Here is a 27,882-nt window from a genome sequence, read left to right on the forward strand (position 1 = left end):
TTGGGGTCAGGTAACAGCCTGGTTAATACCTGAACCTCGTAAAAAGGCCAGAGAACTCAGAGGGAGGAACCACAGGGAGCAAGTTGGGGTCCTGTGAAAGGCCCTGAAGTAGGTTCTGGAAAGACTCTTGAGTCAGGGCACTATCCCAGAGCAGGGAAGACTGAAAGGTAGCCCAGAGAGGCTGAGGCTGTGAGGGGACCCCAGGGAAAGCAGCTTGGGAGTCAGCACTCTATCCCAGAGCAGAGAGACTTAAAAGTAGCCCAGAAGAGGCTGGGAACTGAGCCCAGAGGATGGGCTGAAGAGGAGCCCAAACAATAAGAAAGAACCTTTTGTTTGTGTGAACTTTTGTCACCCCAGAAAGGAATTGAACTCTGAGAATTACCTAGCCAGAGGGCTGAGACACAGAAAACCCAGGTGAGGGGAAATTGAGGCAGGGAACATCCCTAGTGCCATGCTTCGCCAGCAAGGGATGCTACGGGGCAGCTATGTCTGTGACACTGGCTCATTAGCTCAAGCTTAGAGACTCTTGTTTTGGGCTCTGGAGGTCCCTGAGTTAATCTCTGATGGCAGCCATGGCACGTTTTTCAATTTAATATCTGCTGTTGTGTGAATTAGAAACATATGGCCCTGTTCTCCTCTCATGGGTGCATCTCCCATTGATGCCTGTACTCATGTAAACGTCTGATCTTGTGAGGAGCTTGCTGTCTCACAAGATCAGTCTCTATGTGAGCGCAAAATTTCCCCACAAAGGTTAGTAGGAATAGAACCATGAGTCCAGGTACAGAACTTCTCTCTCTAGATTTGACTCTGTTGTCTTTGGTGTTTGGAAAGGGCAGAGATCAGTGAAAAATAATAATGATTCAGTTCTGACAGGAAAGTCTATGCAGGCACTGCCAGTATGGCTAATTCAAAATTAACTGTGCTGGAGAGAAATAGAGGAAAGAGCTAAAGTTTTGAAAGCAAAATGTAGCTGATGTGGGAATGCAGAGGCTTGTACAGGCTAGAGATGGTTGGAAAACTTCTAATGAAAAATATTTTCAATGAAAAACCAAGAATTTGTAAGCATTTTCATGCCAAAAAGAGTGATACCCTTCTTTCTTCTTCCGCTTTTGTATTTTTTCCACCTTTCCAGCTTCAGTTCGATGTTTGTGGTTTTCCCTGTCATGCCCACTGTCTCTCAGCACCAGAATTAGTTTTGTTGGAGGCAGTACTTCCCATCTCTGGCAGTAGGAGCTATTTCTACTGGGATGGATGTTCTCCACTTTTCATTTTACCTATGACTACCTCTTTTCCATCTTCTCTCCCTCCTTCCCTTTCTTTCTATTGTTGTTCCTCACCTGTGTTAACCCTAGTTGTCTCTCTTCCCATCATCTTCTATGTCCGTCCCTCCTCCTGAACTGCTGTTTCTCTTTGCTTTTGCCCATTTCACCAAAGCACATCTGGGACACAGCACTGAGGTAGCTAGGCTGCAGCTGTCAAAAGCAATACCAGAAAACCACCCCCTCCAGTGACTTCATGGAGATTTTCCATGTCTGTAGGATTTGCTTTAGTACTATTTTGATCACAAATGCATTTGGTTTCTGTACTGGCCCTGATTCAAATTAAATTGATTTAATATAATCTTCCAAAATGGTGATGGTGCTATTCCTCTTTTTTTTTTTTTAAATCATTTGTAACTTATTGACTGAAAAGCTCATTCAGCTACAAGAGGTATTCTGTGCCAGTGCATGGCAGCAGGCCCTCTTTTGCAGTTGGCAAGGCTCAATACGCTGTTGTAGGGTCACCAGATGTCCTGATTTTATAGGGACAGTCCCGATTTTGGGGTCTTTTTCTTATATGGGATCCTATTACCCCCCACCCCCTGTCCCGATTTTTCACACTTGCTGTCTGGTTACCCTACGCTGTTGTGTCATGTTTGTGAAATATTTTCAAATCTTTGAATGAAAGGCAGGTAAGTGCAAAGTATCAATAATTAATAAGAAGATACACCTTTGGGAACTGGGTTTTAAAAATAGCAGAAAAGATAGTGATGCATTAACAAAACCCATTGCTGCTCATTTTAGGGATGAATACTTCTAATACACAAGGCTTTTTGGCCTACTTGACTGCACAGTCATCAGTATTCACAAATGATCTGAGTTCATTAATTAGAAAACCATGAACTACCAAGAGAAGTATTTCTGCATTTCTCCCATAATGAAAATAAGTTTTGGTTTTGTAGGATGTTCTGAAATGCTAGGTGTTCTCCACATTCATTACTGTGCTTCTCTTCATGCTGTGTTTCTAATAACTTTTGCCCTGATCTATACAAATTTGTATGTTGTACAGGCAATAGAGAACAGAGGTCTGGAGCAAATCAATGCACCATAATAGAACTAGGGTTTCTGAAATGAAAAAGTAATTGGGATTCTTGTATGCTAAAAAGGAATTGTGCAATCCAACCATATACCACCTCCCCCTCATTTAAAGAAGAGTGTGTTTCTTTGGCATAGTACTTATTTACCTTGCCTCACCTATTACAATTATCTTTAGTTGAATACTTCTCTCTTTAACTAGAAATGTTTGGCTCCTATAAAAAAAAGTGTTGCAGGTAATAACTTTAACACCTTCCGTTGCATTGCAGTTCTGAGATTCCTTCAAATTCTTCCAAGCTTTGAGCCACTTCTTTCCCACAAGACCTCGCATTTAGCTTATCGAGCTGTCAGCTCCCACGTTTGCTCTGCCAATGATAGCAGCCTTGATTACCTGTTTGTCCACTTCCCCCTCAAGTACCTTTGTACTTTCTCTTGTGCCAGTGCCTGCCATACATTGGGGAAATTTCCAATTAGACTCTAGTGCCATTTCCTGGTCCTTCAAATCGCCCCTCAAAATTCACCTCTTCTATAACTGCACTCAAATAATGACAAGGCAGGTGGTGAGTTGTGATTACTGCCCCTGACTGGCTAAGAATTGAGCACATCTGATTATTTTTTGTTACCTACACACTGCACACTAGAATCATAGAATCGTAGGGTTAGAAGGGATCACAATGGTCATCTAGTCTAAACCCCTGCCAAGATGCAGGATTTGTTGTGTCTAAGCCATCCAAGACAGATGGCTATCCAGTCTCCTTTTAAAAACCTCCAGTGAAGAAGCTTCCACAACCTCCTGAGGCATTGTTCTACTGTTAGGAAACTTTTCTTGAGATTTAATCTAATATGCTGTAGTTTGAACCCATTGTCCTGCCCTCTTTGACACGAGAGAACAATTTTTTCTCCATCTTTTTTATGGCAGCCTTTCAAGTATCTGAAGACCTCTGTCACATTCCCCTTGAATCTCCTCTTTTTCAAACCAAACATACCCAGTTCCTTCAGCCTTTGTTCGTATGGCTTGCATTCCATACCTTTGATCATATTTGTCACTTGCCTCTGGATCCTTTCCAGTTTCTCTACATGCTTTCTATACATTAGTGACCCAAATTGGACACCTATTTGAGGCCTAACCAGCTCCGAGTAGAGTGGTACTATTACTTCCTGTGACTTGCAGGCTACGACTCTGTTAAACCTAAAATTGAATATGAAAATATATAAATTTTAGGTTTAACAGAGTCGTAGCCTGCAAGTATATATATTGCAACAGCATCGCATTGCTGACTCATGTTGAGCATGTGATCCACCACAACTACACAGATCCTTGTCAGCAGTGCTGTTGCCAAGCCAGTTATCCTCACCTGCACATTCTGTATTTGTGCATTTGGCTTATCTTCCCTAAGTGCAGCACCTTACATTTGTCTTTGTTGAATTTCATTTTGTTGTCTATAGCCTAGTTCTCCAATTTATCAAGATCGCTCTGAATTTTAGCTCTGTTCTCCAAAGTATTGGCACCCCCCCCCAGCTTTGTGTCTTCTGCAAATTTGATCAGTATGCTCTCTATACCTATATCCAGGTCATTAATAAAGATGTTAAATAACACCGGACCCAGAACAGATCTCTGTGGAACCCCACTTGAGACCTCTCTCTAATCCAACATCGTTCCATTAATAGTTACTCTTTGTTTGCGGTTGTTTAACCAATTATGTATTCACTTAATGGTAGTTCCGCCAAACCTGCATTTCTTCAACTTACTTATCAGAATATCATGTGGGACTGTGTCAAAAGTCCCAAGTATATTATGTCCACCGCATTCCCCCCATCCACCAAATCAGTTACCCTGTCAAAGAAGGAAATCAAACTGGTTTGGCATGATTTGTTCTTGGTAAATCCATGCTCCCTGCTAGTGATTACCCCTTCATCCTCCAGGTATTCACAAATTGAATGTTTTATACATTGCTCCAGGTATTGAAGTCAGGATGACCAGTCTATAGTTACCCAGCTCCTCCTTCCCTCCCCCCTTTTTTTAAAAGATGGGCACTATGTTAGCCTGTCTCCAGTCTTCTGGGACCTTTCCTGTCATCCATGAGTTTGTAAATATTGCTAGTGGTACCAAGATTTCTTCAGCTAATTCTTTCAGTGAATTCCTCAAGTGAATAGCCCCAGCCGTACTGATTTGAATTCATTCAAATTGATCTGATGTGTTCTTTACTTATCCTGATCTGCATCCCTTCCCCTTTATTGTCTATGGTAATTTTACGAGTCATCTGGTCACATGTTATTTTATGTGAGAAGACTGAAGCAAAGTAGGCATTGAGCAGCTCTGCCCTCATATCATTTCCCATTACCCGCTCACCTTTTCCATTGAGCAGCAGACCCAACCATCCCTTATCTTTCTTTTTTGTCTGACATATTTGAAGAACCCCTTCTTGTTATCTCGAACATTCCTTGCCAGCTGTGACTTTCCTGATTTTTCTCCCTAAACGCTCTTGCTATTCTCATGTATACCTCCTTGGTGACATGGCCCTCCTTCCATTTCCTGTATGTATCCCTTTTCATTTTTAGATCGCTAAAAAGCTCCTTATGCAGCCACATTGACCTCCTGTGGCTCTTATCTTTCCTCTGCATCGGAATAGCTTGATGTTGAGCTTCTAGTGTTACATCTTTTAAGAACTGCCTGCCTCCGTTGACTCCTTTTCTTTCTAATTAGTCTTTCCACAGGACCTTGCTTACTAGTTCTCTGAGTTGGTTGAAATCTGACTTTCTGAAGTCCAGTGTCCCTATTTTGCTGTTCTCATGTCCTTCTTTCCATAGGATCTTGAATTCTATCAGATCACAATCTCTTCCTCCCAAGTTCCCGACCACCTTCACATTTGCAACTAATTCATCCCTGTTGGTCAAAACCAAATCCAAAATGTATTACCCCCCCTCCCAGTTGTTTCCACAACTTTCAGGATCAGAAAGCTGTCCCCTACACATGCTAAGAATTTGCAGCATGTATTAGGTTTTTCTGCAATAGTCTTCCAACTGATATCAGGCAAATTAAAATCCACCATTAATGCTAGCTCATGTGCGTTAGCTAATCTTGTTACCTGCTTGTAGGATGACTCATCCACTTCTTCTTCCTGATTTGGTGGTCTGTTATAGACCCCCAACCATAACATCATGCTGTTCTTTCCCCTTGTTATACTCACACAGAGACTCAACACTTCCCCTTGGACCTCAGAGCAAATGTATACATTCTTGATGTACAATGCAACACCGCCTCCTCCCCCCCGCCCATACCTATCCTTTCAGAGCAAGCTATACCCCTCATTGCTGGTACTCCAATCATGGGAGTTGTCCCACCAAGTCTCTGTGATGCTAATTAAGTTATAATTTTCTTCATATACCATGACTTCCTGTTCTTGTCCATCCTCCTTGACCCATTTGTTTGTCTCATCCACCTGTTATGTCTTGTCTTTTAGATTGTAACCTCTTTGGAGCAAGGAGTGCCATTTACTATGTGTTGATACAGTACCCAGCACATGAGGCCCCCAACTTGGTTGGTGTCTTTGTGCTACCACAGTATAGATATTAGCAATATTTGAGGTTCGTCCTGTGGCTAAGTTCTGAGCAATTCACAACTATCTCTTAAATTGACCGATAAGCTATGAGGCCAAAGTGTTTCTGGTCAGTGATTTTCAACAAAACTATTTAGAGTTTTTCAGTGTATGTGGGGAGTGGTGACATTGAAAAAAAAAAAAGATATAAGCTAATGAGAAGGAAAAAAGAAGAGCGAAGAGTTGAGGATGTTAGTTACTGTGATTATGGCTGAAGGTGCATGAGTTTTGAAATCACAGATTGAATGATCACTGCAATTACTTCAGTCACGGAGCAGGCAGAGGTCATTGTAAAACCTTTTAATCATAATGCCATGAAGAGCTGGGGGCAGCTGTTCATCAGTAATATCAAAAAGGGGTTTTCCTTTCCCTGAATGACAATCAACCAACTCACCCCTCTCCCCATTCTTAGATACAATAGTCTTGGTGACTGACTAAAAAATCCTATTGCATGTCTAATCTTTTGTGTTTGCCTTTTTGAGGTTTGTTTTTTTATTGCCGTACCTCTGTTTAATCAATATACTCCTCAGATTTCCTGCTGCAGAACAAATGTTAAGTGTCTCCTTGTACTCATTTGTACTGTCTGAAAGATGCTGAGCCCTCTAGCTCTGGTCCAGCAAAGAACTAAGGCATATGCTTAATGTTAGGCATGTACCCAAGCGCTTTGCTGGATTGGGGCCAGAGTGCCCAGCACCCTGCAGGATTGAACCTTAAATGCATTAATAGTACAAATATGAGGCAAAGAGCGAGCTGTGAACTTTAACAAACTGAAGCCTCCAAGGAAACATTTCCCTCCATCCCACAAGAAACCACCAACTCATAGCTGCCCTTCATTCATTCCTCCCCCAACATCCCTGGTATCACCTCTAGAGGAGCACCCAGATAATATGTGGCTGTGGCCCCACTTCCACTATTGGTGGGGACACTGCTGGCCATTGCTCTCATCGTTGATCTCTGTGGAAAGGATAATCTTGAAAGTTTGCCTCCCTTCCAATCCAAGGTCTCTTCTGAGATGACAAGAGGCCTGATTCCCCGTACCAGGCTTCTGCTGTATCCAGTTCTTTGCTTAGCTGAGGGTCAGTAGCTCATTTGGCTGAGAGAGTTAGCAGGGGAAGTTTCAGGGTTTCTTTAACTACTATATATGCTACGAAGTGAAACCCCAGAGTTCCTGCAGTTACTTTGGAACCCCTTAGGTCTTCTGATGCTAAACATTATGGGATGCCTTGTGGACTTCGTGCATTGCTAGCCATAACATAGGAGGAGGGATGTACGTGTGTGGGTGAAGTAGGAATCAGAATACTTCCTGTACTCCCAGAAGAACCCTGGGATTCCTGGTGTGCTCAGCAGCAGATTAACACATGGGCCCATAGGGCCCATGTCCAGGGGCCCTGGCCAATTTGGGGAGCCCCACAGGAATGCCAGAACCTGTGTAGAAGTGGGGGGACTACTGGCACCAGAACTATGGCCCCACCCCCTGCTCCTCCTCTTCCCCCTGAGGTCCCACCCCCTGGCCAGGCCAGAAGTCAGAGCCAGGCCATGGTAAGAGCCACCGAGAGAACCCGGGCTGCTGTGGGGAGCCCTGGACCTTTCACCTGCCCTGGGCGAGGGTGCCTGAGAACAGTCCCCAGGTAGTGTCCCCACTCCTGGGGCACGCCGCCGAGGGCAGGTGGAGGCTTCCTGGGCAGCTCTTACCACAGCCTGGCTCCAGCTTCTGGCGGGTCTTTGGGGGGGAAGAAGAGGAGCCGGGGGCGGGCCCCATGTAAGGGGTGGCTAAGGCCCACCTCAACCCCCCCACCAGGAAGAGGCTGGTGCCACTAGCAGGGCTGTGCTTCACGGCAGGGGAGCTGTAGTAAGAAAGAGTCTTGGGACTTGTTGGGTGGAAAGGAAATTGCCATTTTCCCCTATTGGGAAAACTTCTCTCCAGGTGCACAGAGTATAATGAACCTTGAACCCAGGCTCAGTGTGAGTTGGGTCTTTCCCTGCAAATGTTTTGTGCATCTCTTTGCTTTGACAAGCTTCTGAATTCAGTAAGCAATACATTGAAATCATTAAAATGAACAGACATCATTAAAATCAGACCTTTGAAAATGGTCCCAGTTTGACTCATAGAAACATGGCTGTAGTTTTCCACAGCAAAAGTGTTTTGAGAACATCAGATTGTATCTTAGATGCAGGCTATGATCTGCAGTGACATAACTGGGGAAAAGAGATGAGATTCTGAGTAATGTTTGGAAGGAGGTAACCCCAATGGGATTTCAATTTAAGTTTCTCAGCTTAGACCTGTGAAAGTTATTAAGTTTCATGTGCAATCAAATATAGGACCTTCTTGCTAGGGCTTTTTCTTATGGTTTCATGTTTGAACAGTGACAAATGAAAAATAAAGCTATGTAGGAAGAAACTATTTTGTATGAAGGCACCACTGTGCATACCTTGAAAATAAGTTTTCCTTTTTCTTATGACTTTGTTTCCTCTGTAGTAGTAGCTCTTGAATGTGTCATCTGTATAATTATAGGATTTATGTTGGATGTATTGTGTGGCAGGAAGGTGCCATAATTATATGCACCTGAAGCTTTTTTGTAGAAATAAATTATTGGCTGCACTCATAATGGTGTACATAATGGCTGTCAAAGGTGCCCCAAGTCATTAGGTTAATGAATACAGGTCAGCAAGACTTTTGAAAGACAATAATTAATGCCTCTCATTAGAGCTGTTGATATGGTTTCAATAAAGATTTGTGCCATTGCACTGGGGTTTGGAAATTGTGGACAGCAAGCTACCCTGGAAAACTGCAGCAATGGAAGAGAAATGTAATATAAAGTTTGGTAGGGACAGCATATGAATTTTCCTGTTTGGAATTTGTTTAAAGAAACAACTGTTGACTTCTTCATTGTTGCTTTGCATTTTTTAATTCATCATCTTGTGTAATTATCCCTTTTAAACAAATTAAAAATAAATGTTTGAGTGGATTCATTGCTTGGGAAAAGTGTCAGATGTTCTGACAGCTCTGGAGACTGCAGTCTTCTCTCCACAAGTCAGGGTACAGAGGTACATGCTTCCTCATTATGCACTGGTAATAACTCTGACCTGGAGAGACCTATTTTTTTTTTTTTTTTTTTTTACACAAAGGGTGGTTCAGTGTCCATGCTCATTCAGCCTTTCTGCTGAGAACTAATGAGCGTGCAACATTGTAATTCTTTGTAAAGATGTAGGAACTTCAAATATCAAACCAAAACATTCTGTATTAAAACAGTGTGGGGTCAACCCGGGATAACTTTAGTTATTTCACTAGAGATTATTTAAAAGTGGGATAAAGTGCTGTCCTGTAGGTGTTCAAACTGTTAAGAATGCTTTAAAAATTCTAAGTTGTGTTTTTTTCTTTCCTTGTTCAATTCTCTCAGTACTATGGGCAGTGAAACGTCTTTCTGGAAAACAAATTAATTGCCTGACATGAATTTGTAAAAATGTTGCAACATTTTTACATCTCTTTGTAAAATACCCCCATTAAATATCAGGTGATAAGGCCCTACTTCAGCAATGCTCTTAAGCACTTTTATAAGTTCCATGATCTAAGTACATGTGCTTAAATATAAACATTGGCTTTGCTGAACCACGGCCTCAATGCTGAAAATTCTTAAGTGAAATTGTGAAAAAGTCAAATTCCAGATTAGTTACATTAGCATGGTAACATATTGTTTTCAGTATTTCCCATCCCGTTCCTTATGTATCCTAAAATTTTGTTGGCTGCACGTTGAATATACATCTTTACTGAGTGGTCCACATGATGCCCAACTCAACATGTGCCCGCATTTGTGCACAAAACTACCTCCTGCTGAAGATGGCAGCTGGGATTTCAAATGTGTCATTCAAGCCTGTTGTCATGGTCGGGTTGTTGGCAGCCAGACCTAGTGCTGAAAGCGAGAGTCCGCAGTCATGAGACAGGAGTCAAGAATCAGCTGGGACAGGATACCAGGAGGTCAGAAGCAGGAGACAAACTGGAGGTTAGGAACCATGATTCAGGAACTAGAGTCAGGCCAGGTCAGGATACCAGGGTGTCAGAGGCAGGAGACAAACTGGAGGTTAGGCACCACAAGTCAGATGTCTGGAGTCAAGCTGGGTTGGGATGCCAGGAAATCAACCTGGGGAAGCAGGAGCAGCGTGCAGGAAGCAGGAGGTGTGACTTTTCCCATGACCCTTACAGGCCTGGGTTCAGGAGCTGTGGGTCATGACACCTGTAATTGGTGGAAATGTTGTTTATTATTAGTTCCTGACAAGATTGACTTCCTTTTCCATCTAGTTGCAAGTTTACAGCAACAAAACAGCCTTTAACTTAAACTGGAAAGAGTGGGGAAACAGTTGCCTCCCACATTCACAGTTCCCAGCCACTCCAGAAGTGGGCTTCTAGCACCACAGTTTTTTTAAAAAAAATTGCTCCCTGACAGCTGCATTTCACAGGGTGGGAATCTTTTTACATAGGTTTTGTTCTGAGAATAATTTCGATTGCATTTGAGAGACTGCCTCATATTGCATTTTTTGTCTCTGAGTTAAGTAATATACTGTATTTCAGTATAACATGTAATCCTATATAACTACCGTTGGAAGTTTAACCCTTAACGGGTTTTCCATCAGCTATGAATATTACAGATTTTCGTGAATCCGCTCTGCTGAAGTTAGAACTAGGAGGACCTTTTGCAGCAGATGTGGTTGATCGGCGGGCAGAGGAATACATAGTAGTGCAAATTGGGCAGATAGAAGACCCTGGATCTAGAAGGAGACGTCAGCCACAGGTTATGGTTTTCACATATCATTGTCTTTGGAAATTGTGTCACATCTTTTTTTGAGATTCCTTTCTTTTACTGATACTGGGTTATCTCCATCAACATTACATGGATTTTTGTTTTTGCTGTGAAATGTACATTGATGTCGGCATTAGCTATGTTGTTATTAGTAAATAGTAAAATTACATTTTAACTTGACCTTACAACATTGCATTTAACCCCTCTTTTTGGAACTTAATGAGTTCTGGGGACAATTTCTTCTGACCTGACACTTAACATACAAGTGCTTTTGTCTAAAAAGAAATCAAATTAGTGAAATATGGCTAGAGGGTTTTGGGGGAAAGAAGCACATGAAGAAACAGACATAAGGTGCTTTTTTGCACTTATGCAAACAGATTTCATAAAAAATGAGATGATTAACTGAAGGGAGAGACAAATCAGAGTACTATAAAGTGTGTTAATCTCTCTGCATGTGTAATACATGAAAATAAAAAGAAGCAACATAGTTTAAAAAATAACCATGACCACAGACACCTACTTTTTTTTTTGGTGATTCTGTGTATATGGTTGGCCTTTGATTTGTTGTTGCATCACACCTTAATCATCAGCATTGTAACTCATACAAACTCATGGTTACTATTTATAAGTTAATAAAAGCAGGTCCATTAGCTCATCAAGTAACGTCATTGGGCACAATGTTGTCGAGGTAATTGTAGTGTTAAACCAGCCTTTCTTACTGATGGGAGGGATGCTATAATTTGTGCAAACCGTAACAATCCCCAAGAGATCTTTCTGCTAAGTTGGAATAGCCAGAGTACATTTTGCTCCAGCCACCCACCTCTTGCTGGACACTTCCCTGGACTGCCCAGGACACTGGGGCGGGGGCAGGTAGCTAAAAATTATCTATGTTGACTTTATGCCACCCAGGTTCCTTTTCCAAAGGTATCCCCAGCTGGGTGTTTAAGACTGCTTTCTTTATTCTTTGTGCTGCTAGTCTGAGACAAGGGGACAGAGCAGGAATGAAGAATCTGGGCTACGATTTTTAACTGGACTTTGTCTCTTTAAATCCCTTTTGGCTCCAAAGAGAGAGAATCTCTGCACCCATATTTGAAATACACACTCCAGTATGCATTTAGATAACTTGCCCACATACCAGTGTGCAGCAATATATAATGTTGCAGAAGCTGTTTTTCCTGAGTTCTTTATAGTCATTTCTCCATGTAAAGGACCAAATTCTGGCTGCAGTTTCCATTGGTCAATGATCTCCAAACATCTTGGGTGTATACCAGAATTTAGACCCAACTGTGTAGACACCAAAATAAAAATGTGTAGAAAAATTGAACAGAGCCATGCACCACCTTTACTGATCTTTAATTACTGGTGTTGTTAAATTGAATCTCTTGCAGGTCTTATACAACTGGACTCTACCTTTAAACTCAAGACGAAATGAGCAAGTTATCACAACTAGAATCTTTGAGATACTTAACAGGTTGGCAGAAACCAACTGTAATAAAAGTTTGTATAAACTGATTATTTGAATGCTATGAAAATATATTTTCTTTTCTTTAAACAAAACTACTAAATTCCATCATTTTTTAATTCTTCAGACTGTCAGTAAAATATAAACGTTCCTAGTTTTTTAAAAGTAATTACAATATGATCATCCTATCCACGTCTTGGACTTAAGTTACATTCCAAGACCTGGCATTTACAATCTGGTATTCAAATATCGTAAAAGTTGCTTTACATTTTTTATTTTAACTAATGAAACAATTTTACAGTATTTTTTAAAAAAATATAACCGTTGCTATTTCATTCTGTAAGGAAGCAGAACTTTTCTTTTTTCCCTACAGTAATGCAATCTCCATAAACATTCAAGCTTTCCTACAGGAGTCTGAAATTGTTCCTCTCTCCATGAAGCATCAGTACCTTCATGCAAATATAGAGACACAAGTAACAATTGCATCAGTCATCTTAGCAGGCGTTTATGTGCTTATCATATTGGAGGTAAGTCAATGTATGCACTTTGTGTGTCTGTGTTTGTATCATTTTTGGCAGTTAATATACTTTCTGAAATTGAATCTGAAACCTTCCAGTACTATCAGACACTGCTTAGGGCACAAACAAGACTCCCAAATATGTTGAAGGAAATTGGAATGAATGGCAACTGATCCTAGTAGGTTATTACTAACTGCCTCCATAGTATTTGAGCAGTTCTTGGTTATTTCTTTCTATAGGAAACTTGTGGTATTTCCATTATATTTTATAACTTGGCTGTGAAACAAATTCAGCCTGGGTTGAAACTTGATGGATAAAACCTCAAGTTAAAAGCAAATTACTCACACAAGTTAAAAAGTCACTTTGATCATTCTCTTCTCTAAGACACCTCAGAACAAAGTAGAAATCTTTTGCACATGTAAAACAGTAAAGTAAACATTACTTTTATTTTTAAAACAATGACAATTAGAAATACCTACAATGCATCCTTTAGGGAGGAAGGAGAGGATTTGAGTTAATATGAGGGAAGTCAAGGAATGAAGAACTTTAAACATTTATTCCAAGGCCACTAGATATCCAGTTTAACTCAAATATCTTGTATCATGACTCAAGATGGTAGACATATGAGAAATGGTACAGGATTTATGTTTTGCCATTCAACAAGTCTTTCTTGGATTGTAAATAACAACATGAATATCCTGTAGCTAAAATATGAGACATAGGAAATAATTCCTTCTACATTTACACCACTTTTATACTGGTGGAAGTCCATGGACTTCAGCTGAGTTGCATTTGATTTTCACTGGTGCAGGTGAGAGGAGAATCAGGTCTATGGAGGGTCTCATAATGGCAATGTCTGGTTTGCTGATTATTCTTCCCTATCCATCATCATGATCTTTTTCATACTGTTCCCCATTAAAATGCTAAATAAGATAAGGAATGCCTTTCTTCCAATCCAATTTCAGTAACAGAGACAGAAGCCACGTGACAGAGGGTTAAAAGTTTAGATTATTCACTTCAGGAGTGGAGATTTATTTATGAGGCTGAAACTGGCTCTATGTACTTTATAGATGTGTTATCTCAATACACTAAATATGAAGGGGGATGGTATATTGGATTTTGATTTAAAGGCATCTATATATGCAGTACATCATTGAAATAACCTTAATACATTTTAATGCTGCTTTTATTCTCCAAAATGTATGCAGTCCTTAGCAATTGCAAAAACATTAGGTTTTGAATGTTTGTGTGACTGGGCTTTTTTGTGTGCAGATGTTTGCAAGTTAGAGGCTACTTGTGAAGAATTCACAAGTCATAACAGCCAACAAAACTTTCAGGGACTGAGACTGCAGACACTAGACCAGGGGTCGGCAACGTTCGGCACGCGGCTCGCCAGGGTAAGCACCCTGGCGGGCCGGGCCAGTTTTATTTACCTGTTGACGCGGCAGGCTCGGCCGATCGCGGCCCCCACTGGCCGCGGTTCGCCGTCCCAGGCCAATGGGGGCGGCGAGAAGCGGCACGGGCAAGCGATGTGCTGGCCGCGGCTTCTCGCCGCCCCCATTGGCCCGGGATGGCGAACCGCGGCGAGTGGGGGCCGCGATCGGCCGAACCTGCCACGTCAACAGGTAAATAAAACTGGCCCGGCCCGCCAGGGTGCTTACCCTGGCGAGCCGCATGCCGAACGTTGCCGACCCCTGTACTAGACCATAAAGCCTGGAAATGCATGCATGTTCCTATTGTTTCTAAGAGAAATGTTTAAAATAACTGTAGCTGTTTTTTTTTTTGCTAAAATATTAAGGGATAAATTCTACCCTGAGATGTGTGCTTCAGTGGAACTACTTCTGCAGATTCAAGCATAGAAACAGCAATAAAAAACTGGAAAAATTATTTTTGTCAGATTTCCATTGTAACTATTTTTTATTCTATATCTGAGTTTTCAAAATGGTAAAGTCTTCCTTTGTATCAGCAGTTAGCCGCCTTCGAAATGCAATTTGTTCCATTGGCAAATGTGACAAACAGAGAAACTTTTAAATGACAGAAATCAAAGGGGACAATAATCAACATTCTAACATAATATGATGATTGTCTGGTCTCCCCACGAACCACTTGCAGAATGTGAGTGACGGAATTGATAGACAATGACTTACCTTACATGCGGTATTTAAAACTGTGGCTTTTAGAGTAGTGATTTCTCAGTTCTTAGAGCTCTATTATTCTGTTCTCACTTCAGAGAAATCAATTCCCAGTGTCACAGAGATAACCTTTCACTACTTTCCATTTTCTACAGTGCTGCTGCTTTTCATTTTTTCTGTCTTTTACACTGTCCCTTTGTTTTACTCATTTCCATTTATCAATTTACTGTTCTCTGATCTTCCTTTAATTCATTTTTATAGCCTTCTGTTTTGATTTACTGTGAACTTGTAAAATATTTATCTTTTGAATTTGCCTTTTAAAAAAAAGCAAGGTGACTTATTTAGGGAAACAATGGTGTAAGGGAGTTAATTACCTTTGTTCAAAGACTATGTAACATATTGCATCTGACCAATAACATTTAACATGAACAGGAAAAGCCAAGTTAGGAAAGAAGCAGCTACGCAAGGATTAGCCGTTTAAATGGTTACATTAACTTATTCCCAGATCTGGGAGCTCTGAATTGGGGAGGGAGGCCAATGCAGCCCAAACTTTGTCCAGTTTTTGTAATGGAAGAAAGTTTGGATAAAGATTCAAAATTTCAGAAGCTTATCTAAAACTCAGAACCATCCCTTCTTGGTGCCCTCTTGAATTGTCTGTCTGAACGCAAGGCCATCTTCCTCACCAAGCAAGAGTTTTTTCCTGCTTGTCATGTTCTGTAGCGGATGCTCTATGGAAAACTCACATTCCCTAGAATCCACTCCCACTCTGATGGCCCTTTCTTAGAATCATAGAATCGTAGGGTTAGAAGGAACCATAAGGGTAATCTATTTTAACCCCTTGCCAAGATGCAGGATTTGTTGTGTCTAAACCATCCAAGACAGATGGCTATCTAGCCTCCTTTTGAAAACCTCTAATGAAGTAGCTTCCATGACTTCTCTAGGCAGTCTGTTCCATAGTCCTACTGTTCTTACAGTTAGGAAGTTTTTCCTGAGATTTAATCGAAATCTGCTACACTGTAGTTTGAACCCTCACTCCCTGTTGTCCTACCCTCTGTGACAAGAGAGAACAACTTTTCTCCATCTTTTTTATGGCAGCCTTTCAAGTATTTGAAGACTGCTATCATGAACCCCCTTAATTTCCTCTTGTTCAAACTAAACATACCCAGTTCCTTAAGCCTTTGCTCATATGGCTTGCATTCCATCCCTTTGATCATCTTTGTCACTTGCCTCTACGTCCTTTCTATACAGCTGTAGCCAATATTGAACAAAGTACTCCAGATGAGGCCTAACTAGAGCCAAGTAGAGTGGTACTGTCACTTCCCATGATTTGCATGCTATGCCTTTGTTAATGCAACCTAAAATTGCCTTTGTTTTTTTGCAACAGCATCACATTGCTGGTTCATGTTGAGATGGTGATCCACCACAACTCCCAGATCCTTCTCAGCAATGCTGCTGCCAAGCATTTATCCCCCATTCTGTATTTTTGCACTTGTTTTTTCTTCCCTAAGTGTATCATCCTACATTTATCTTTGTTATCTTCTTCTCAACTTCTGCTACCAGCAGTGTCTCATTAACTATGGCAGGACTGTACTGGCTTCACCCTTGTGCACTGGTCTCTGCTGCAGTCATTCTCTTGGACTTTTCTGGAACTTGGATTTCAGTGACTCCCATTTCTGAAACCTTTGTGGTGGAGATGAAAAAGGCTCGGTGCTGTAGTCAATATCTTGGATTTTCCTGGAAATGGGATTTCAGTGAAAAAGGCTCGGTCCAGGGAATGGGCAAAAGTTTAGTCTGGTTCTTATTTTGCCTAAGCCAATTTGTCCATCCCTTGCCATTTTGATTGTGGGGATAATTTTATAGTGTGAAACTAATGGTGTTCTGATGAAGTAAAATATTCAGAATTAAAAACTTAAGTGCATTGTAAATCCTCCTCCCAAACAATATTCTTGTGAATTTCACACTAGGGACCAAATTCTGTTCTATTAAAGCATTGTAAATCTGTATTGACCTCAAAGGAGAGTTACTTTGGAGTTACACTGGTTGTCCTACAAGTAGAAGTTGTACCTAGTATTGATACTGCACTACGGTAGAAATCATGCTGTTTGTTAGATCTACTGTCCTTCAGGCAAGACATTGTCATTATATCTATCATATATATATGTCAGCTTCTTAAAGACATTTTAAGCATTTTTTTTATTTTTAAATTGCAATAAAAGTAAAGATAGATTCATTGGTCACATCTTACATGCACAAAAAACACTCCCCAACCCCCCCCAACCAACCCCCACCTCCACAAAATCCCACTCAAACCAGTCTCCTGTAAAAGGAAAATCACCTTCACGATCATTTTGCTTTTATTGGATTCTGCTATATTTACCACATACACCCAGTGTTGTTCTAGCATATATCCTTTTTGTCCCCTTATGAGTTGGCATTCTGCAACTCAGTGCTTAAATCTATTTTATTTCTGTGGCCATCTCACCTTCATTTTCTGTTTGAAGTCTCCTTTATTCATGTGACCATCCTTTCCTTCAATAACTTTACATTGATTTTTTTAAAGTTGATTTTTCCTCAAATATTGATCCGTTACCTCTGTGTATTTGGAGTTTCTGTTGCTTTTATTTTATTGAAATAGCTCCTGTTTTAATTTCTTCCTTTCTTGGTTTTTCATTTGAAAAACACACTTTACCATGTTACATTTTATATTTTGAACCTTGGGCATTCATTTCTACTGTGTGTGTGTGTGTGTGTGTGTGTGTGTGTACTCCACACTTCTTATGATGTATGGAATTAAAGTAAAAGATATATCATGATGTAGAATTGTTGACAAGTATAGAGTATTTCATTTGGTTGTGAGTCACCTCAACTACACAGGAAATCAAAGCAAATGTATGTTTTAAAAGAATGTGTATTAGGTTTAACTATATTTTTCTTCTCATATCTGCCCTCTGTGATCCCTTCATGATTGATAAGTTCTACAGAAAAGTTGAGACATAAATATTGTTTGATGTTGTTATATGAAGATATCTGTAATGAGATATAGACATCTGAAATATTGAATTGAGGTTGATTTTCAAAGAATCACATTGAGAAAGTAGTTCACTATATAGTCCAACACACACACTTTTTAGAGTTAAGGTTGTGTATATATTGCCCCTAAAAACACTTATAGAACATTAAAAAAAATCCTCTGAGTGAAAATACGAAATGCTTTAAACTCAGAAAATTCATGGGTAAGGATTCAGTAAAGAAATATGATGAAGTCCTACTTCCAGTTGAAAGAGTCCAGCAGAAAAATTGACGCTAAGTGCAATGAAATCCTGGTAACTTATTACATCTGTTTACTGAGAAGGTGTTTTGGTTTTGGATCAATCTCTGTTATATACCCACTCTTCTTTCAGTTTCCTTCTCAGTTAACCCGTGTATCTATTTCTGTAATTAAAATAATTAATTCTACCACATTAACTCAAATTCAATAAACACTAGAATATTATTTTTAGAGGTAGAGCATATGCCAGTAAAACTAACGTGTATAGAATCTTATACTGATCCCGTTGTTTCCTTCAACTTTGTGGTGGCAAAACATCTTTGACTTTTGCCCTTCTGTCCTTATATACTAGTATTTCACAATTTGCTAATATTTTGGTTACCTAATACATGTATATTATATTATATTAATTATATTATATTATATTATATTATATTATATTATATTATATTATAATTATATTATATTATATTATATTATATTATATTTTAATGAAAATGATTTTAGGATTAATGAAGCATTTTGGATTGATAGAACTAGAAACTGAAGTTCTCTGTTTAACACAGGCAGCATCAATGCAAACCTTTTCTACACGGCCCCACCAATATAATTCAACACAGACTTACAATCTCTAGGAATCGAAGAAGGTAGTAAAGTCTTCATGGCCATTTGCTCTTTGGCTTATTCTCTGAGACTGCCAAGATGGATGCCAGTAGTGATCTTACCTAGAGAGTGGGCTGAGAATTCCAACTTTTTTCATGTAGGCCACCAAACAGCCTACTGGGCTGGATGTGAACTGGTGATCTAGAGCAGTGGTTCTCAAAGCCGGTCTGCCGCTTGTTCAGGGAAAGCCCCTGGTGGGCCGGGCCGGTTTGTTTACCTGCCGCATCAGCAGGTTCGGCTGATTGCGGCTCCCACTGGCTGCGGTTTGCCGCTCCAGGCCAATGGGGGCTGCGGGAAGGGCGGGCAGCACATCCCTCGGCCCGTGCCACTTCCAACAGCCCCCATTGGCCTGGAGCGGCAAACCGCGGCCAGTGGGAGCTGCGATCAGCCGAACCTGCTGACGCGGCAGGTAAACAAACTGGCCCGGCCTGCCAGGGGCTTTCCCTGAACAAGCGGCAGACCGGCTTTGAGAACCACTGATCTAGAGCAGTGGTTTTCAACTTGTAGTCCATGGATCCCTGAGGATCCGCAGACTCTGTCTAAGATTTCCAAAGAAGTCTGTGCCTCCATTTTATAATTTTTTAGGGTTCCACAAGTAAAAAAAAGGTTGAAAATCAGTGATCTAGAGGAAGAAGACACTACACTCTACTACCTAGTCCTTGGGTACTCAGGATTTATATGAATTAGGCAAATTATATTAACATTAGGCAAATAATTAGTTATAGCTTCATAGGAAGATGTGTGTGATTGATACATTTAATGTAGGGGGGAAGATCATTAGTAGGGACGAATAATTAGTTGTGTGGCCTTGTCCAGTATTTCCTTTAAATAAGGCCTCTCTTTAGCTATTGTAAATTAAAATCTAATAGATGACCACAGTTTGTAACTATTTATGCTACTTAAATATCATGTTATCAGAAACAGCCATGAAATTGCCATTTTAAACTGTTTTACAAAGCCTTTTATAAAGTTAAAAATAACGTGCAAAACAGAAGCTATTTCATTACACATAAGAAACTAACAACATATAAATTTTAATGGCAGAAAAATGATACCAGCAGATATTTGAAATTCTTTGAGAACCCCCATAATACTGTGTTTATCAAAGGAACCAGAGGTTCAGTTTCATATCCTGTTTTACAGGTAATCCTAAGAAAAAATCCTCCCGTGATCTTTAAAATGACATTTTAATAATCTAGCATCTTGAGTAACATTGAGTAACTGAATTCTTTGATTAAAATATAGACACACACAAATGCATTGTCGAGTTTTAAAATCCTACAACGGCTTACTTAACAAAACAAACAGATTTATGGTCACAATTTTTATTAACTTAATGGAAAAAAAGTTGCAATTTTCTTCCATATTATAGTGATGTTATAAACAAGTTTAAATTATGATTATACATCTGTTAGGTTTAATTTCTTGAACTCAAAGTAGAGTCAATTTTTATTCAACACTTAGATGGGAAAACTGAATACAATATTTTCTTAATATGCCAAATATTCATAATAGCAAGTGATTTGAATAGGTTCAATTAAGGTATGCTGAAGTTGAGGGAGATTTTTCCCAGTGCTCAGGTAGAGCTAGGGACCAAAGATCAGTGCACTCAGCATGGGTTCTTATCCCACTGATTGTTTTTGTTTAAATACGGAGGTAGCAGAGTGCAGATCTGAGTATCTCTCCATACTCTGCCAGGGGACTGGTGGCAACTATGTAAGGAGAGAGAGGAGTATTCATAGCCTTTGTTGGAAAGGACAAAGCAGGTTTTTGTCTTCTTTGGCTTCTCCTTGTCCGACCTTGCTGGGAGTGGGATGTCTCACTCATTTCCATGCTTTTAGTGAGGTAATGGGGAAGAGAATAGTTAGTCAGCTCCTGGTCTGGGCAAGAAATGGGGTGAAGATCACCAGTGCTGCTCATCCCCTCTCAGTGAAGAATCTTTGGGATTCCTTTTTCCTTTAGCTTCTCTGAGAAGGTGAAGAGAAGAAACTACTGGCCCTGTCAGCCCTCCATATGGTTGGAGGAGACAGCAATATGTTGCCCGTCTCATCTCTGGTCCTTGACCACATTGTTAACGGGGGAAGAAGAGAAAAGCATCCATGTACCAGAGCTACCAGATCAAGAGACCTGGCACTAGGCAGGGTTAATCTAGATCAGGGTGGGCAAGCTTTTTGGCCCAAGGGCCACATCTGGGTGGGGAAATTGTATGCAGGGCCATTGTAACCTTGTTCACTGCCCCGCCCCCCTTCCTGCTCGCTAGCTGTCCCAATAAAGTGCAGAGATGCCTCCAGTTATGCAGCACCCGTGGCTTTATTTACACACACACAGTTCTCCCACCACCAGTGTTGAGCTATATACAAGGCATGCAGGGTTGGTTCCCTCTTTTCCTGCAGTCAGTCCGCAGCTAGGAGACTGACCTTTCCCTGGCTGCCTTTTCTGCTGGATCCCAGCCCTTATGACTGCTGGCTTGTCAGGCCCGCAGGTGGAGCCAATCCACAGGCCAGGCATCAGGTCTGTTTCACCAGCCCCAACCTATTTCTCTTGATTGAAGCTGGCTGAGCAGGGGTAATTAGGTGCTTTTGCACCAGCACCCCACTACAGCCATGACTGTAGGACTGGGGCAGGGGGTTGAGATGTGGGAGGGAGTGCAGGGTGTGGGAGGGGGTGCAATGTGCAGGAAGGGGCTCAGGGCAAGGGGTTGGGGTGCAGGAGGGGGCTCAGGACACGGGGTTGGGGTGCAGCGTGCAGGAGGGGGCTCAGGGCAGGGGGTTGGGGTTCAGGGTGCAGGAGAGGTTTGGGGTGTGGGCTCTGGCCTGGCTCCGCTTACCTCGAGTGGCTCTGGGGTGGCAGCGGCATACAGCAGGGCTAAGGCAGGCTCCCTGCCTGCCCTGGCCCTGTGCCACTCCCGGAAGTGGCCAGCATGTCCGGCAGTGGCTCCTGGGGGTGGGTTGGGGCAGGTGTCTCTGCTGCACGCTGCCCTCACCTGCGGGTACCACCCCTGAAGCTCCCATTGGCCGTGGTTCCCTGTTCCCGGCCAATGGGAGCTGCGGGGGGAGGTGCCTTCAGGCAAGGGCAGCGCACGGAGCCCTCTGTCCCCCACCCCAGGGGTCGCAGGGATGTCTTGCCAGCTGCTTCTGGGAGCGGCACGGGGCCAGGGCAGGCAGGCTGGCAATCCTGTGGGCCGGATTGAGAGCCCTGATGGGCTGGATCCGGCCTGCAGGCTGTAGTTTGCCCTCCTCGATCTAGATTCTGAACGTGCATGGATTTGAATCCAATGAGGATGAATTCTAAACATGAAATCCATGCACAAAAACCTGGCCTGAACACTCCTCTTTTTTAGTCTTTTAAAGGGACAGTGTCAGATTAGAAATCATAGGCCAGATCCTGTGGCCTGGAAAGGATACTTAGTACTACTGGGAAAAACTCAAAGTAACCTTAAAGATGCTCTAAATAAATATCTGAAGTGTTCTCCTGATGCAAGTAGCACTGTGGGTGGATGTAAATGTGATGCAAGGGGCGGATGGGGGCTGGCTGCAGGCAGGGAAGTGACTTTTTTAGGCAAGGATCCTTGTCTGGTAGAATAGTGCCTTTGGAACCACTGTAGCCAGCATAAGCTATCCCAGTCTTGTGGCTGCTCGATCTTGCACGGGGAGCTGTTTTAGTCACTGGCTGCCACCAGCCTAAGACTACCTGAATTGCAGGATGATCGTCAAATAATTGCATCTGAGTTGCGGACAAGACCTGGAAAATCACGGAAAAGTAATAATGGACCTTTATTAATAGCAGTAACTTGGAAAAGCCACAGTAGACCTATTTGTTTAAGAAAAAAATTGCTGGAATGATATAAACACCCAACTGTTACGTTATGTCTGATGATTTTTTTTTTTTTTTTTTTTTGATATCCGGAGAATCTGGTGTAACGAAAGGGCTGTAACAAGGGTGGGGTGAGTGGGGCAGTCACACAGGGTGCAAGGCTGGGGGGGAGGGAGAGAGGAAAAATGGGCTGGAAAAATTATGAAAAAAATCTGGTAGGGGGTAGAGCCCTGCAGGAAGCATGTATTTGCCACTCTGACTTCTGTGCTGCTGCTGGCAGCGGTGCTGCCTTCAGAGCTGGGTGGCCAGAGAGTAGCAGTTGCTGGCCGGGTGCCCAGCTCTGAAGGCAGCGCCGCTGCCAGCAGCAGCGCAGAAGTAAGGCAGGCAATACCTTGCCTGCTGAAGCATTCTACCCCTTGCCATTTTTTCCATCATTTTATTGCTCCATTTTCCCATCCCCCTCCCATGGCTTTGCAACCTGGGTGGCTGCCCCACTCACCCCACCCTGGTTACAGCCCTGTCCCAAACTCTCCAAGATCATTTAATGTACTAATGGGGAAAAAGTATCTGTTGCAAACCTCAAAACGTATGCAAAATTCTGAACTGTGCAAAGCTAATTTGAAACTAAATTGGGGGGGAAGCCTAATATTGTGGAATCCGAAATTTCTGCATTATTGCAAATGAAGTAGGATCTTACACCGGCCGCAAAGGAGATGTGAAGGTTGCATAGAAGGTTATGAGTCACTGTAAGAATTTTTTTAAATCCAAACCAAATTACTGTTTTAATTGAAATTAAAAAAACAAAAAATCCCAAACAGGAGAACACTTAACTCTTTTTTTTCTTTAACTCAACCTGAGTGTTGGCCCTATAGTACTATCCCTGGCATTACCTCTCTAATTGTTTAAATAATTTTAAATATCTTTTGTGGTTGAGTTTTGTTGGGCTGGTTTTTCTTATTTTGAACAACCTTGCCTTTCTCATAATTAGGTTTGGCTGTACAGCTATGGTACTGTATGAAATATAAATTGTACTACATTAAGAATTCTTTAGATAGGAATGTTACCAACTGGATAATACTGCTTGCTCTTCTAGGAACTAAGTGACATAGTGAACTATAAAAGATGCTTTTGTCCAGACTCCTCTTAGGTAGAGCGCTATATTTTAATAGGGATGTGATACTTTCAATACCAAGTGTAAAAACTGCTTTCACAGCGTCCATTTTTGAGTCTTTATTGCCTTATTAATTTGGAACTGTCTTGTTGAATTTGTGAAGGAATGTGAAGCATGTATGTGCCCTATCTTGCATCATATTTCTGGGGTTTTTTTCAAACTGGCCAAGACAGGCAATAGAACATTAAATTAGCTTAATTGAATGCAGCTGTACAGCTTCCATGCTGCCTACGGCAACCAAGAGGGAAGAGAGCCATAAAGTCTTAAAATTTTAACAAGTTGCTAGAACACACACCACACATTTCTAACGCACACAAGCTTTCAAACTGAAAAAAACACTCATCACCTTTGTTGGGCCTCAGATGATTTCTTCCTTGAACAAAAGAGTGAGGCGAAGGGAATGAATGAGGGAGTGTGATGGAGTGTGTACCCCACACATGTCCTGAATGGGAGAAAATGGGCCTGAGAGGCCAATTATGTTATCTGGCTGCCCCTAGAAGGAGAGCAAGGCTAACTTGTGGAGATATGTTTATGAAAGTTTGTGATTTGGAAATGCTCCCTCATAAGGGACTGTGCTGTGAATGTGGGAATTTGGAGATGTTCCCTGGTGGCGGGGGTGGGGAATACTGCATGGCTGTGTGCAGCAGCTCACGAGAGATGCTCTCCAGTTTGTTTTTATTAAAGTTTTATTTCTTTCTCATTCACTGGTTTGTTATTTAATGAACCCCAAGGTCTTTACATGGTGTCAGAGGTGCTGAATGAGAAGGAATCTGCAGTCATTTTGAAGTTAACTCCTTTGTTTGCAACTGAAAACAGAGACAAAGGAACGCACCAGAGAAGCATGTGTAGCACCCTGCACAGAGGCTTTTGCATGTATTTAGTGAGCACTACAGTAGCTTGACTAGCTTAAGAAGGGGAAAAAAGCCAAAAATGGATGTGCTGCAACCTCCATCCAGTTTGCAATTGTCAGGCAATGTTGAAGAGAACTGGAAAAAAATCAGACAGATTTGAATTGTATTTAGCAGCCACAGGGGCAAAGGAGAAAAATGATCAAGTGAAATCATCTATCTTTTTTCATGTTGTTCGTGAGGAAGCATTGGATATTTATAACCAACTTTAAGTTTGAAGAAAGTGAAAGCATGAAGTTAAGTAAAATACTGACTAAATCTGAGGAACATTGCATGCCAAAAAGGAATGAAACCTTTGAGAAACATTTTTTTTACATGCATGCAAAAAACCTGATGACACCATAGAGCAATATGTCAGAGAATTAAGGAAACTCAGTAAAACCTGTGACTTTGGTGAGCTGACAGAGTCTCTGGTCAGAGATAGAATCATTTGTGGCATTAAAGACAATGTGTTAAGAAAGAAACTGCTCTGTGAAGGAGACTTAAATTCAGAAAAAGTTTTCCAAATATGCAGGGCAGCAGAAACTGAAACCACAAGCCAAAGAACTGAATTCACCAGAAGGGGTTATCCATGTACTAAGTACAAAAGAATATAGCCAGAATAGGTCAAATCAAAGAGTGCAACCACCCTCTATGAAAACCACTGCTAGGGGAAAGAGCGGGTACAGACGGTCATGTGGAAGGTGTGGATCACAGCATGGCCCCAAACAGTGTGTTGCCTTTGGGAAACTGTCAAAAATGTGAGAAAATAATCATTTTGCAAAATTCTGCAGATCCCAAATGCAGAAAAATCAAGTGTATTCAGTTAAAGACCATCTGGTCGAGGAGTTTTTTGTAGATGTACTGGGATCTAACAAGCCGGATGAGAAGGACTGGATACTGCCTATGACAGTAAATGGAACTATTATTCCACTGAAACTGGATACAGGAGCTCAGCTTAATATTCTGTCTGAACAAGATTGAGAGACTAAAAATAAGACCAAAACTGGGACCAAGAAAAATAAAAGTAACTGGTTATTCTGGAACAACCAGTGAAGGGGAGGTGCACTGCTAGCATCAACCATAAAAACACCATGTACAGGCTCCTGTTCATTGTAGTGTCAAAAGTGCCAATTTTAGGCCTGGCTGCATGTGAGAAACTCAGTCTGGTAAAACGTGCTCTCACTACAAGATCATACTGAACCTGGTTTATTAGGCACCCTTTCGGGAATATCACGACTTGTTTCAAGGGTTGGGTTGCCTGCAGGGTGAACATACAATCCAGATAAACAAGCAGGTTGCTCCAGTTATCCATCCTTGTAGAAAGGTGCTATTTGCACTCCATGATAAACTCAAGGCTGAGCTTGCAAGGATGAAAGCAATGCAAGTAATATGAAAAATTTGAGGAGCCCACAGAATGGGTGAGCTCCCTAGTCACTGTGGAGAAAAATGCTGCCAGCTACGCACATGCTTAAATCCCAGAGACTTCAACAAGGCTATAAAAAGAGAACATTTCAAACTACCAACCAGAGAACAGATTATGGCTCAGTTTGCAAATGTTCAATATTTCAGTAAATTGGATGCATCCTCAGATTTTTGGCAGCTAAAATTAACTGAAGAAAGCTCAAAATGATGCACATTTAATACCCAATTTGGAAGATACAGATTCTTACGCTTGCCCTGCAGCATAGCTTCAGCCCCAGAAGTGTGTCACAAAACCATACATATGATCTATGAACATATTAATGGTTGTTGACACCTCAATGGATCACATCATCATCTGGGGCTCAATGAAAGAGCAGCATGATTATAGACTTCGGGAAGTCCTGGATGCAGCTAGAGCTGCAAACCTCAAAAAGGAGAGAACTGTGTTTTAGGAGTTACAGAACTGACTTTTGTTGGGGGCATTATTTCCAAAGAAGGTGTAAAATCTGATAAGAGGAAGATTTCACCCATTGAAATGATGCCACATCCACAGTCAAAAAAAGATGTCTAACGGTTCCTGGGAATGGGTAATTATCTTGAAAAATTCATACCTAATCTACCAAAGCAGCAGCTTTGAGAAAACATCTAGAGAATAAAAATGAATGGTATTGGGGTGGAGAACTGGAGGAATCACAGGAAGGTTTAAAACAAAAACTGATACACAAACCAGTATTGAAGTTCTATGCACCAGGAAGGTCTATTAAACTCTCAGCAGATGTTTTACAGTTTGGGTTAGGGGCACTGATTTTACAGAACCATGAGGATTGTTGGCAATCAGTGGCATATGCATCCAAATCAATGACTGAGGCAGAAACCAGATAAGCATAGGTCAAAAAGGAGCTCTTAGGAATATTGTTTGCCTGGGAGAGATTCAGTCAATATATTTATGGACCACAAGCCCGTGATCGTGTTATTTAGCAAACTGATAAATGACAGTTAAGGATTCAAAGAACGATGATAAAGCTGCAAAAGTATGATTTGCTTGTGACCTACACGCTCGGTAAATTAATGTTCACTACAGTGGCACTTTCCAGAGCAGTAGCTTCCACAAAGCCAGAGAAGACTATAGAGACAGAGCTGCAAGCCTATGTAGATCTGATGGTAAAGTCAATTCCCATAGCTAAAAGGAAACTGCAACAAATAAGAGAGGAAACGGAGAAAGATGAATCGTTGGGAATCGTTAAAGAAGTGATAATTAAAGGGTAGCCTGAAGCATAAGCAGTTACTGTCCAAGCATAAGAGACTATTGGAACTGTAGACATGAACTTACTGTGATAGATGGGATAGTTTTCAAGGGCAGTAAGGTTGTAATGCCAATGAGTCTCTGAAAAGAAATGCTGCAGAAGATCCACAAGGGTCGCTTAGGGATTGAGAAGTGCAAACAATGAGTACGAGAGGTTCTGTAGTGACTGCGGATCAGTCACATCACTACTAATATGGTAGGGAACTGCTTTTTCTACTTGAGTTACAACCCATGCCAACAGGCAGAGCTACTGAGACCTCATGCAGTTCCACAAAGGCCTTATGAGAAGGTAGCCACTGACTTATTTACCTGGCAATCAAAGGATTATTTAATAGTCACAGATGATTAGTTTCTGTATCCAGAAATTTGTACACTGCACAGTACTAATAGTTAGTCAGTGATAGCTGGCAGGAAGGGAATCTTCTCCAGACATGGAATTCCAGATCAAGTCGTTAGCAATAATGGGACACAATTTTCCAGTGCAGATTTTAGGCAAT

At 41.4% G+C, this 27,882-nt stretch overlaps 1 protein-coding gene across 1 annotated transcript in view; it reads left to right on the forward strand.

The window, feature by feature from the left end:
* Positions 1–27,882, forward strand: part of OCA2 (OCA2 melanosomal transmembrane protein) — a 297,856-nt gene that overhangs the window by 62,639 nt on the left and 207,335 nt on the right. Inside the window, exons 6-8 of the mRNA XM_065423234.1 lie at positions 10,577–10,734; positions 12,132–12,214; positions 12,579–12,732. Of these exons, the coding sequence (XP_065279306.1) occupies positions 10,577–10,734; positions 12,132–12,214; positions 12,579–12,732 (395 nt within the window). The remainder of the gene's footprint in view (positions 1–10,576; positions 10,735–12,131; positions 12,215–12,578; positions 12,733–27,882) is intronic.

The sequence above is a fragment of the Emys orbicularis genome, chromosome 1, assembly GCF_028017835.1.
Source record: "Emys orbicularis isolate rEmyOrb1 chromosome 1, rEmyOrb1.hap1, whole genome shotgun sequence".
NCBI lineage: Eukaryota > Metazoa > Chordata > Testudines > Emydidae > Emys > Emys orbicularis.